Here is a 12,334-nt window from a genome sequence, read left to right as displayed (position 1 = left end):
TTGTGTGTGACCATTCAAATGAAAGCTACTGAGCAAATACTTTCGTCTGGTACTGTTTATTATGCTGTACAAGATGGTTCTAATTTTTGAGTCTGTGGATGAAACCTTTGTGTATGACCATTCAAATGAAAGCTAAGGAGCAGTACTTTGGGATGGTATTACTGGAATTTAATTTGATAGTATTTCTTTAATTTTGAGTTTTGATTCTCCAGGCAGTGAAAGGGTCAAACAAAACTCCTTTGTTTCTTCTGAGAACAACGATATACATAATCCACAAATACACTTAGCGTGGAATCCAAATTAAAACTTGTATTGATCAAGTGACTCAACAACCTCACGTACGTGGTACCGCCCCCTTAAATTCGTCACAACTGATTCCGGCAACTTCGACGTACGTAACAGTGAAGTCTTCAAGTCGCTTTGCGTCAAAAATTTTAGCACCGTTTTAAGCCACAAGCGGCCGGCGACCGTCATGAGTGGGTGATAACGGGTTGAAGTGGGAGGTCAGGAAATCGCTTGTGTCTACTTCCGGTCGTTTGTAACCGGAAAGAGGGCTTTTAAGTGGCTACATTTATAAATCCTCTTTGTTATTGAGCAGTCCTACATGCTAAAACGTGGCACGTCGCTAAAACGCTTGATAACCGCTAAACGCTAATTAGTTTTTCTCTTCGCCATGTGCACGTGTTCTGTTAACCAGTCCACGTACAGTATTTATTTCGCGGGGGTGGAGGGAGGGAGGTTTGCGCCAGTGAGTCTGTGTGGTCAAAAACCATGCCGACCACAACACGTTGCTAGTGCATATCGTCAAACCTCGTGCGCTAGAAATACTGGTAGGGCCCACGCAAAACTTCGTGAGTTTACGCTTAGATGTTGGACGAGGGTTTGATTGAAATCAAACTGCAGTCTAACATTTGAAAACTCGTGTGGTTTGACCACAATTTTAGCATCTTTTGACAAGCGCCTAGAGTTCCCATCATATACATACCCAGCCCCCCCGGTAACAAAAATTCACTTCGGTCTGATCAGCCTTCCCCCTTCACCCTCCCCCCAGCTTCCCTCTTTCAGCAGCAAGTTTATCTATATAGGCACAAAGAAACGAGTCCAACTCGAGTTTGCCAGGAGTTTGCAGTCCATTAACAAAAAGCATCTTTAGATATCTTACAAAAAAAACATTGCAAGTGACACACATGAACGATTCGCACTATGTGCGTTGTTTCTTCTTATGCTTCAATATTTCCCTGCTGGTATTGTTAATATTTAACTTCAGATTAAGTCTAATACCGTTCAGATGCGTCTTCAGCGGATTGGGTTAGCCCGGGGCAAGACTGTTTTATTCTGCTTTCTTAACCTACGATCAGGTGTTCTTTGTTTCCTCCCCGCCGCGAAAAAAAGAACGCCTGATGGCAGGTTACTGCTTTCTCGTCTCAACGGAGGAAAGGAAACCACAAGATTGCAACTCTGCTAAAATAGTTTGTTACATTTTAAAGACTTCAAATAAACGTAAAAAAAGAAAACATTTCCGTCACTATTGCATTGCATTGCAATTTACCGATTTCCTTTGACAAAGGGAAAGTCCTTGAAACATTGCATTGAAAAACTATAATCTTCCTTTATAAACAACTCCAAGTCGACCCTAATAAATTGCTTTTTCTTGCGAGGGATGTTTCTTGCCCGGTTGACATGAAAGAAAATTGGCTCCCTCAATCCAGTTTGGTGTAAAAGTGGTTTTCTTTTAGGGTATATGGGATCAGAACACTTAGTCTCCTAACTTCATCAACCTCCGCAATAAGCTCTCTCCGCCGGATTATCGATTAGTCGATCCGTGTGACCACTTAATTTCTACGGTCACTATTTCCTTTTTTTCTTTTCTTTTCCTTTCTGTAGGTGGGGGGGGGGGGGGGGGGAGGTGGTTAAACAAGCTTAAAAGAGTTTGATGACTAAATAAACTGCGGCTCCGTCAAAGTACCCGTTACGAAGTCTCGGGGAATTTAAGCGGAATGTTATGGTATTCAGTGCGCCGGGAAGAACTTCACTATGTGGGCTCCAGTCTATGTCGACAGAGCGAGTTTTTTTCTCTGGGGTGCTTGACAAAAGGTGATGTGTTTGATAAGTGGCACTAAAGTCGTAGTTTGCGGCTCCGCCTGTCTCGAGTCGTAAAAAAACCACTTTGGTTCCTGTACGTCATGACTCGGTACCACGCCCTTGCCTTATCGTAGACAAATCTACCAACTGCCGTCAGACTTGACCGCATTAGTGATTTATTCCTAACCTCTCCGCTTTTGCTGTTGAATATAAAGTGCAAGTAGGATGCAGCGCCATCGGAACTAAGTACCTGAGAATCGCAGGAAATCATTGATGCAGGTCTGGGAGCTAAAACGGGCTAAAATCTCGTATTGCGTTCTTCCAGGTTCGGATCGAGCCTGCCCCGTAATTTCCGCGAGTATTTAAATTTCAAATACTTTTAAATCCCCCTTTTGACACAATTTCCCCTTGTCGTCACTCAAGCGGTTTTAAAATTAGCTTTGTGGGTGGCGCGCGCGAAGCATGTTCTATTTACGTCACGCGCTATAACTAGTTCCCAGTCGCGCCCCCACTTACATCCGGGGCGTTGCCATGAAAACTTAACACTTCAAGTAATTAGTTCCTGGATATCTTGCCATTTGCCGCCCTTGCAAACATTTTCGGCTTGTTGTGTGTATTTTTGTTCTGAGTTTCCGGTGTTAGTCCCAGTTTGGCGGAAATTAAAAATGAGTTAGTGACTTGCATATGAATTGAAGAATTAGTTTTCCAGCTCAAAGAACGAAGATTATTTCGGCCCCGGACTCTAAACAAAAACGATTTTAACCACTTAAGGATGAAGTTGTATTTTGTGCACAAAGTTAAGTGTCAAAATTTTTTAAAGTTTTCTAATTCGTTTAGCTTTGTTTTACCAAAAGATATGTTATATCCGTGACTAAGTTTAGCACACATCTTCACTGGTACCACAAGGTTTGTTTGTTATGTCCAAGTTCGCTGGACCACGGTGATTGTAACCTTCGATCTGTGAGTTTGGTAATACACAAGACAAGATACCTCAGGCGCTTTTTTTTTGTCTTGTAAAACGTTCACGAGTTGTTCCACGAGAACATTTATGTCACTAAGTGACGAGCTGAGGTTTTAGGCACGTGGGTGAAATGGACGCGCATGACGTAGACTCGTAAATCATTAACCGAAAAGGGGAAAATGGCCGCGCGAAAATTGGGAACGAGGCGGTTGGGAAGAGTAGTTTTCCCGCCTCGCATTCAATCTTCGCGCGGCCATTTTTCCTGTGAGCTTTTTTCGTTTCTTAAAAAAAGAAAAAGAAAAAAAAAAAAAAAAACCGCACTCGCCCGTTGGCCAGGCTTTCTCGACGAGTTACTGAGGGAAAGTAGTACGCTCGCTAACAGGTTGAGAATTGTTGAAATCACAAGAAGATGCCAAATTTTGTAATCTGCAAAAATGCAGTAATAAAAGTATAGTATTCTGTGGCAGAAAGAGAGTTGATCTCATAAGAGATCCACAGATATTGGGTAAGTGCATTTTCATTTTTCTTCTTTTCAGTTACAAGGTTGCAAAATACGTCTTGTTTTTATATTTAACCATGCTAGTTTAATTTTTTTAACCCCAGAGAGGGCGGGGGAAATAAAATTTATTACAAACACAGCGAACGTTAAATTAAAGGATTCCAAGTTATGCACCAGGCATTTCCAACAGATAACTTCAACCCTTTCAGTCCAAGGTTCAAAGTATCAACCCTACTTACCGATTGCCATATACAAAGCTTCAGATTTCAGGTTGGGATTTTTGGGGCCCCCAACAACTCCCCACCGATTTTATTTTTTTTTTCTTGTGACTAGTGTACAGTCACCTCTCTCTTGACGGACACCTATAAAATGGACACCTCCATAAGACGGACACCTGGTGATGGTCCCTGCCGTTTTTAGTCATTCCTATAAGACAGACACCTCTCTAAGACGGACAACGGACACTTGGAATCCGTCAACGGACACTTGAGAAGTGTTTTTATTAGTAAACAATACTTCAAAACTTCGTATCGACATAAAGCAAAGTTCGTCTGCGCCTTCAGGATGGTGGTTTTTGCACCAAAGATGTCTCTTTTACTTACAGTATTCCAGTTTGTAGAAGCTCTCAACTTTTGCAACAACAAGCAAATACGTAATACAGTCTTTCTATCATTTTAGTGTTGTTTTACTTTGCAAAGTGTACAGTTTAGTTTTTAGACTAGAAGCCGTGAACGTTTGCTTGAACAAGCGAATACATATACACATGTTACAGCTTGCACCATGGATCGATTGTAATGAACAAACGGGCAAACGAGTCAATTTTCAAATATTTTTTTTTTGTTCCAGTTTCTATATTTTGCCAAAAAAAGGGATTCAATTAAGCCGGTACCGCTTGGCTGTAAACAATTTTATTAAGCAATTTATCTGTCGTCTTAACGCCGAAAGTATAAATAGGACAACGAATGATTAGATAATTTTGAGTGTAACCTTTGTAAGCAGTAAAAACTTAAACTAGCCCTCGCCCTTCCCTGCCGAACGCTCTCCCCTAATTTCCAATTATCCTAGACTGTCCACAGCCTCTCGATTTTTCAGCGCAAAAAAGCAAACGAAGCGAGCGCGCGGGGAGAGAGGGGCGGGAATCGATCGAAGCGAGCCCACCCCCTTGCTTCTTCTGTTTTGCGCTGGCGTCCAGTTCTCTTGCCGTTCTCACCGCGCGCTCATCGATCGAAAAAAAAAAACACGAAAAAATAGAGGGCTGTGGACAGTCTACAATTATCCCTAGTTTCATAATTTTCTATACATGCTCCATTGGTAAGTACTGTTGGAAGTGCGTGCCTTCCCAAAGTAGTAGTCTCTATCTCGTTTCATTTCTGCAAGTTTGGTATTACCCATAGGGTTTCGCTCCATTAATATTCCTTGTTCACATCACTTGACGATTTTCGTTATTCTCGTCACCTATCTGCTTGACAATGTATTGATATCTTAATGAGAAACTAAAAGTGAATCACTTTCGTTAAAAAACGCATTAATAATTCATAACGAAAATTCAAGAGAAATTAATGTTTAATGAGTGTCTTTATATCTGATAAAGACACGGCTAAACTTTACGTCCAATTTTCTAGGCCAAAATAACCCCAAATCTAAATATTAGTGCAAGAATGAGTTGATCTACATCAGAAGATTTTTAAGCCGTTCAATAAATTCGCAGTTCGTGTTTTATCAATCTAAAACACTCGGCCGCGCCTCGTGTTTTAAACTTGATAAAACACTGCTGCTCATTTATTAAACATTACATAATGAACTCATAACACAGGATCGCTTATAAAGAACTTTATTTATTACCAAACTATATTTTAGTCTATCATTTCACAATAAATATCTGACAAGGATAAACGGCACCAATAAATTCTAAATTTTAAAGAAATAAATTCGTCTACCAATATCTGGTGCGCAATCCTTATTAAAATTGAAATTCTGATTCATATTTTCACATTATTACTAACCATGTTTATTGTTAAATAATATTTTTTTGTGTACTTTACGACTCCCAGGAGCAGAGAAACGAATTTGTGAATAATTATTTCGACGTGTATGTAACATAACTAGGTAAAGTAAGTCATTTGTCTGATGTACTTTCAAATTAAAGAAACCTTTGACAAAAGTACTTGAAGAATATAAGGAAAAAACTATTCAATGAATTAATCCTACTGTTATGCTATGAATGTATTTGAATGTAGACTCTATATTTGTCTTGCCTCCTATTTTCTTGCAATGTACGAAACACGTTGAAATTCCAATACCCGTATTTCATTCTATTCCAAAAACATTTTCAATTTTACTTAAATTTACCAATGTGGTAATGAATTCATTTAGAACCTCAATAAAGGCTTTTTACAAACACATCATGTTGTAGTTATTCACTGCCTTCGAGCGGTTTACTGTGAAAAACCACTACGATTGACTTGAAATCTCAGTAGACCGAAGACTGAAGTCGCGAGTGAGATATTCACAGTATACACAGCGAAAAGCAATGCATAAAAACTTTTAGTGAGCCCACTACGTCTTTGAAACGTTTATTTCCATTCTTTCTTTTATAAACACTTCTTCTACTGGCATTCTTTTGACCTGTTGACGGTCTATCTCCTAGAGGTAGTGGGCGACTTTAAACTTACAATTTCGGCACGCTACGGCGTAAAAACATCGTTGCATTCCATTAGCTGCGATGCGCACTGATGACACCACCGAATAAGCCACGTCTCTCGAGCCTTTTGATTGGCTGTATAATCCATATCATGACATAAATAGTTTTATATCCTAATACAGCAAAAACTGCTCTTAAATTGTTTTTAATTTTAAATAATAACCCATATCTTTATTATGGTGTTATGTATTTGCGTATCCGCATTGGAAAAGGCTATTGCCTTTTTCTTTTTCCCTTTGACCATCTTCTAGTCGTGTCTGGCGCTCAGGTACGTTGATTGTTTCTTACGTAAAGGACGTCCATCGATAAACATAACTGCTCCATCCCGCACCCTCTTCACTTTCTTCCTTTTCAGCTCCTAAAAAAATATTAGTGATTCTTAGTCGACAATAGAGCGGTTTTCACTTGAGTGTCGAAAGTAAATTGCGTTTGCTTTGGTTTTGCATTACTATGCTTAGTGATTGGCTTAAAAATCTCGCGCCACTTTCTCAGCCAATCAGAACTAAAACCAAAACCAATCGTGACTCGCTCGCGCACGTTTTCCCGCGCTTCGTGCCAGCTACATGTATTTGCTTCGAGTTTTGATTGGTTCACTGGGTTGTCTGGGGCCTTTGTGATTGGCCAGAGTAATTACTTTGGTTTTGGTTTTGCGACACTCAATTGAAAACTGCTCTACTGTGCAGGGATCAGGGGTGGTGCAGTGGTGAGAGCGCTCACCTCCCACCCGTGTGGCCCGGGTTCGAATCCCGGACCCGGCTTTGTATGTGGGTTGAGTTTGTGTTGTCACTGGGCTTTTTCCGAATTCTTCAAATTTCCTCCCTCCACAAAAACCAACACTTCCACATGCAACCGTGTATAATTAACTTAACTTATTTATTTTATTTTTATGTGTTTAAGCCCATCGTTCACTAAGAGCTTGGCTCGAAAACGAAGACTTTCAAAAGAGCTCCTGAAATTGCATGCTTGTAAAAACGTATCTCCATCGTTTTATGGTGTACGGGTGAAAAAGAAGACTGAAGAAAAGGATCACTTTGAGAAGGTGTCAGTAATCGATAATCCGTCAACAGCAGTTCCTTTTTCCCGCGTAATGCCAAACTCCCGTCGTTTTGGAGGCATGTGTTGATGAAAGGTTCTGATACGTTTTGTTTTCAATAAGGTTTAAAACAACTTCTCTTTACGGTATTTACTTGTAACTGAAAATTCCCACTATACCTCGCGCTTGTTGTATAACCAGATCCTTCTCGTCCTGACTCAGCTTCAACATGGTGGTGAGGACTGGAACCAAGTGTTCCCGTTCACTCGGGCGACACTTCAGGAACTGTAATATGACGTTCTTTAGGTACTCAAGATTTGCGGACTCTTTCTCTCGCTCTTGGTTTCTTTCCAGCCTTCGAGAAAGCAAATAGATTAACATTCAAATCAGTAACGCCATTGATCGCAGGAATGGAAGTGATCTTTGCAGTTCAGAAAACTAGGAAAGCTTCTACGGAATGTCGGGGTGTAGACGGAAGAGTCGTTGCTCACACTAAACACAAAGGCCTTTATTCAACGATCAGCGAACGTACTAGATTTTACAACATGGATGACCGCTCGACTACATGTGCTCTCTGATAACCGGTTTCGACCGGTTACGCGACTACGTAATGCTACGTTATGTAAGGGTCACGACGTGTCCCACTACAGGGGGGGAGGGGGGAGTGGCTTTAGCTCCATCGCCCTAAACTTAGCGGTTCCCGCTTATTTGTGCTGTTTCTATTGCAAAATATTACGCAAAGTTGTCATTTTTTACAATTTTCCCGGTTCCCACCACCTTGGGAATCCCGCTTCCCGCCTGCCGTCCCGTCCCCTTGTACCTCCCCAACTGATCTAAAAGCAATATAACCAACAATTCAGTCTATGCGAATGTCCAAACAGCTATAGTTTTCTCTCTAACAAATACACCTTGCTATAGTTACATACCTTCGTATCTCGTCCTTCAACACTTTGGCCTGTTCTGTCAGCCTCATAGAATTTGCTTCACTTTCACGCAGCAACTAAAGAAACAAATAAATACAACTGAATATTGAGTTTCATTCATAGTTAGACTCTTCCATGCGTTCAGTTGGGTGTGGAGCAGCGTACTCGCCGTTCGTCACGCTTCTTCCAAACTAACATAACCTCTGGAACAGGCTAATTCGTAATGGGGTTTTCCTTGCCCGCCGAGAAGGTTCAAAAGTTTCTTTACAAACCAATCGTCTTTTTAACATAGTTCAGCCAACGAGTCCTGAATTTGACCTGGAGAAACATGATCTACATCAAAGTCTTTGAATCGACTTTTCTGTAAATCAGGTGCCTTAGGGTTTCTTGTTCTAATTTAAATTAACGATCGACCAGTAAGCAGTCACCCCTCCCATTTTCCTTGAATACATAAATAAATAAACAACAATATATAAATATACTAGTAGTAATCAGAGATTAGGGGAGTGCGTTCGACCTATATGTAAAATAGACCCAAGGTAAGCAGGCAGTGGCAAAAAAACCGACATGGTCGGCCTACCTGTAGTATGCCTTATGTTAAAGTTAGTTACTATGCTTCAGTACCGAACCAAACAGTGTGAGAATGATTGTGTGACGAGCCAAAAGAACATAGAATGAATGAAATTTTATGTACACAAAAATAATTATTTATTTCACTTGACCTGTTATCGTTTGGTACTATCGTTTTCCACAAACTTCTGGAAATAGTTTTACTTCGATTTAAAATTCCACAGACATAATTCACAAAACGGACGAAAGAACAAACGAGAGAATTACCTCTGTTAGATGTTCCACTTTCTTGTTTGCAGTCGCGATATTTGAGAGAAGCAGGTTTTCGTCCAGGGGAGGACCTCGCAATGCTTAGAGAAAAAAAAGCATCAACATTAATCCCAGATCTTCCTTGCACAAGATCCGTTCATATTTTTGAATACAAAATTCAAGACTGTAGTAAAAAATAAAGACTTTTTTTGTCGTAATACAAAACCATTTTCTTTGTTTTCCAGACCAAAAACCTGACAATCTGTTACAGCTTCACAAGATTGTAGACTAAATCCAAACATTTCATTTCACTGATTTTCTTTATTTTCCATATTTTTCTCAGATTTTGAAAACTCCTCAGAAATCGTCCTTATCATTTCGATCACCCTGTTTGCAAAACGCATTCAAAAGGAAAACTACTAAAGAATCGAAACTTTGAATAAAAGCAGGGCATGTTTACAGTCAACTCTTTTGACGGACACTTCTACAAGACGGAGACTTCTTTAAGACGGACACCTGTTGTTGGTCCTTTTCCTGCCTTTTTCAGTCATTTTACTGTTACTAAATTCCCTATAGTACGGACACCTCTCTAAAACAAACAGCTGAAGCCGGTTCGGACGGTGTCCGTTTTAGAGAGAGTTGACTGTACTATGTTAGATTGTAAACGATCACTTACGGCGCAAACGATTCTGAACATTCAAAATGGTAGCCAAGCTTACCCTCTCACACTTTCCTTTACTTACCTTCATCGCTTCCTGGAGAAGTGGGAGCTTTCGGAGAAGTTGGGGAGAGAATTTTCTCTAGAGTCACGGCGATGGACGGAGTTATTGGAGTACTTGGAGCAGAATTGACCTAAAAAAGAACAAAGGAGTGCTACAGTAGGTCACGTCTTACTTAGTCATAAGGCTTGGTCACGCAACACTTGTTCGTGCGGCGACCTAGTGGGAAAACGAAACTCTCGCGCAATTGAGGTTGCGTAACAAAAATCATGGTTCACGCTTGATTTCGGTTTTGATCGTGATTGGCCAAGAAAACGACAAGTTTACTCTTATTAACAACAGTGCACTGCTTGGGTTGTTCTATGTAAGAGCCAAGCAAAACATAAAGTCATACATAGTAATTTCGACTGTCAATCAAAAACTAATTTATTTTGGCAAGATCGCGATTATAAATGCAGTTTTACGTTTCAGTAATAGACAAAAAGGAAGAAACAGACTTACCACTGACGAAGAGTCTGTTTGTGCTAATTCACTCTGATCCATGCCCTACAGACAAAAACAAAGCAAAACTCAATGGTATCACACTCATTAAATAAAAATACAAATCAACACACTCTTCAAACTAACCTCCCCAGGCCTCCGCTCCTCTGTTGCCCTTTGCAGCGCGAGGTCTGGTGGCGAGCGAGATCTTACTATGGACTGCTGGGACTGTTGCTGTTTTTCCTGTTGTAACCTGCTAAACTTGTTTTCAGCTTCTGTCAGTTTCTGCTGCAGCCTTTCTAACTGTGCCCGGTGTTCTTCTTGAATGACCTCAAGTTTTTCCTATGGAGACAACAATCAGAAATAAAGTTGAGTTACCACCAAGACTGACCAATAGGTAATTTGTTCTTCCAGTATGGACACACTGTGACGCACAATGAAGAGAGTAAGGTGAAGAGAATAACAGCAATGGGAAACGATGTCTTGCTGTACCAGTACAACGAAATTTCTGATAACTGCCTGTCCGGTTTTTCAAAGGGTGGACAACGCTATTCCGGCCACTAGAAAAAACACTATCCAGTGGATATGGACCATAGCGCCCCACCTTTTACTCTGGTGAATAGTGTTTTCCATAATTTGATCGACTGCGGTCTTTTATAGCCTCCACACAAAAGAAACCCTTTCTTGACGACTTCTCAAAGACCATGCTACCTTGGCGAAGCCCCTTGGCATTCTTCTCTTCATCAGCCTGGCATTAGGATCGTAATCAATTCAACAGTGCAATTAATGCAATCAACCTGCCTGCAGTTTAGTATTTCTACGTCTAGAGTCTAACATACCTTGAATGTAGCAGCTACAGACTCGTTCTGGAGTGTCATGTGTCTTATGGCCTCCAGATGTTCCTCGTTTGTAGTGGTTCGTTCTGACTTGAGCCGCTCAAATCTGTTTCAAGAAAGAAAGCTTTGTCACTTACTTTTTTTTTTGTTTTTTTTTTTTTGTCACTTATTGCCATCAAATGTGTGGTGTTACTACCATTCTATATGAAGTGAAGTTGCAGTTCAATTTATTTTTGGTGTGATTAAGATATAACTGATTGTCAAGTATTAATTATTAGTTTATGGTACGCAGTGGTCACGTGGTCTTAACATCTGGAAACGACATCTGACAGTCGATGGTTGTAGCCCTGGGCCCGGATGCATGAAGTAACTTAAGGTCAAGTGGGATTTTGTGCAACTGTTTGCTGTGTTCCAAAGGATATTGTGGTACCAGCATTGTGTTTCCCATACTCTTTAATCCACCTTCGGCTGATTTACCCATAATAGTGTACAAAAAAACCTTCGGGAACACAGGAAATGGTTGCACAAAATCCCACTTAATCGTAAGTTCCTTTATGCGATACCAGAAACCCACAAGGGTTGAACAACCCTTATGGGTTTCTGGCGATACTGTAGTGTTGTGTTGGGCAAAACACTTTACTCTCACAGTGCCTCTCTCCACCCAAGTGTATCAATGGGTACAGGCGTAAGGCGACCTAATAAAATGCTGTAGGGGAGGGGTGGGTAACATGCGATAGACTAGCACTCCATACAACTGATTTAGTGTAATAGTGGAAGGTCGCCTTCATAGTACAGTTAAGTTCCGGCAGCTGCAGGCTTCCAGGCTCGTTAAGGGGATGTTATTGAGTTCTTCAAAATAAGTATTAAACTTCTTTAATTCAACAGGAAATTAACCTTGGTAAGAAAATGATACAACACGACCTCTGGGAACAAATGTTTCATTACTTGTTTACCTGTCTTTCCAGTGAGCTTCCTTGTTGTCAATATCTTGTATCAGTTTGCTGTGCCGGGCTGTCAATCTCTCGTGTTCACTCTCCAACTCTTCATACTCGCTTTGAAGCATGCTGCTTTTGTCACTTTTGGAAATAAAAAGAGAGAAAATGAACATCAACAGTTGAGACTGACCTGGCACAAGTATACAATAGCTTTTGCATGTTCTATTAAAGAATCAACTTAAGTTAAACTTGACTGCAGCAGTTTAATTATTGGGTGACGATCCAGAGGAGAATCTCCAACGATGGCGGCGAAGAGAGCGTATAGGCCCCAAAAGGAATAGCTTAA

General features: G+C 40.6%; 1 protein-coding gene across 5 annotated transcripts in view; it reads right to left on the bottom strand.

The window, feature by feature from the left end:
* Window positions 1-5,357: 5,357 nt before the first annotated feature.
* The window catches only part of LOC144663914 (uncharacterized), a 57,705-nt gene continuing 50,728 nt past the window's right edge, over window positions 5,358-12,334 (bottom strand). For all 5 annotated transcript variants that reach the window (XM_078524997.1, XM_078524996.1, XM_078524999.1 and 2 more), the window contains 9 exons: window positions 12,007-12,129; window positions 11,057-11,159; window positions 10,365-10,559; window positions 10,239-10,283; window positions 9,762-9,870; window positions 9,037-9,119; window positions 8,203-8,276; window positions 7,456-7,631; window positions 5,358-6,601 (listed from right to left, as the gene is read on the bottom strand). In XM_078524997.1, the coding sequence (XP_078381123.1) occupies window positions 6,528-6,601; window positions 7,456-7,631; window positions 8,203-8,276; window positions 9,037-9,119; window positions 9,762-9,870; window positions 10,239-10,283; window positions 10,365-10,559; window positions 11,057-11,159; window positions 12,007-12,129 (982 nt within the window). In that variant the 3' untranslated portion in view covers window positions 5,358-6,527. The remainder of the gene's footprint in view (window positions 6,602-7,455; window positions 7,632-8,202; window positions 8,277-9,036; window positions 9,120-9,761; window positions 9,871-10,238; window positions 10,284-10,364; window positions 10,560-11,056; window positions 11,160-12,006; window positions 12,130-12,334) is intronic.

The sequence above is a fragment of the Oculina patagonica genome, chromosome 8, assembly GCF_052425735.1.
Source record: "Oculina patagonica isolate OP01 chromosome 8, crgOcupat, whole genome shotgun sequence".
NCBI lineage: Eukaryota > Metazoa > Cnidaria > Anthozoa > Scleractinia > Oculinidae > Oculina > Oculina patagonica.
Note: the sequence above shows the minus strand (reverse complement) of the source record. Positions and strands in the feature narration are given on the sequence as shown.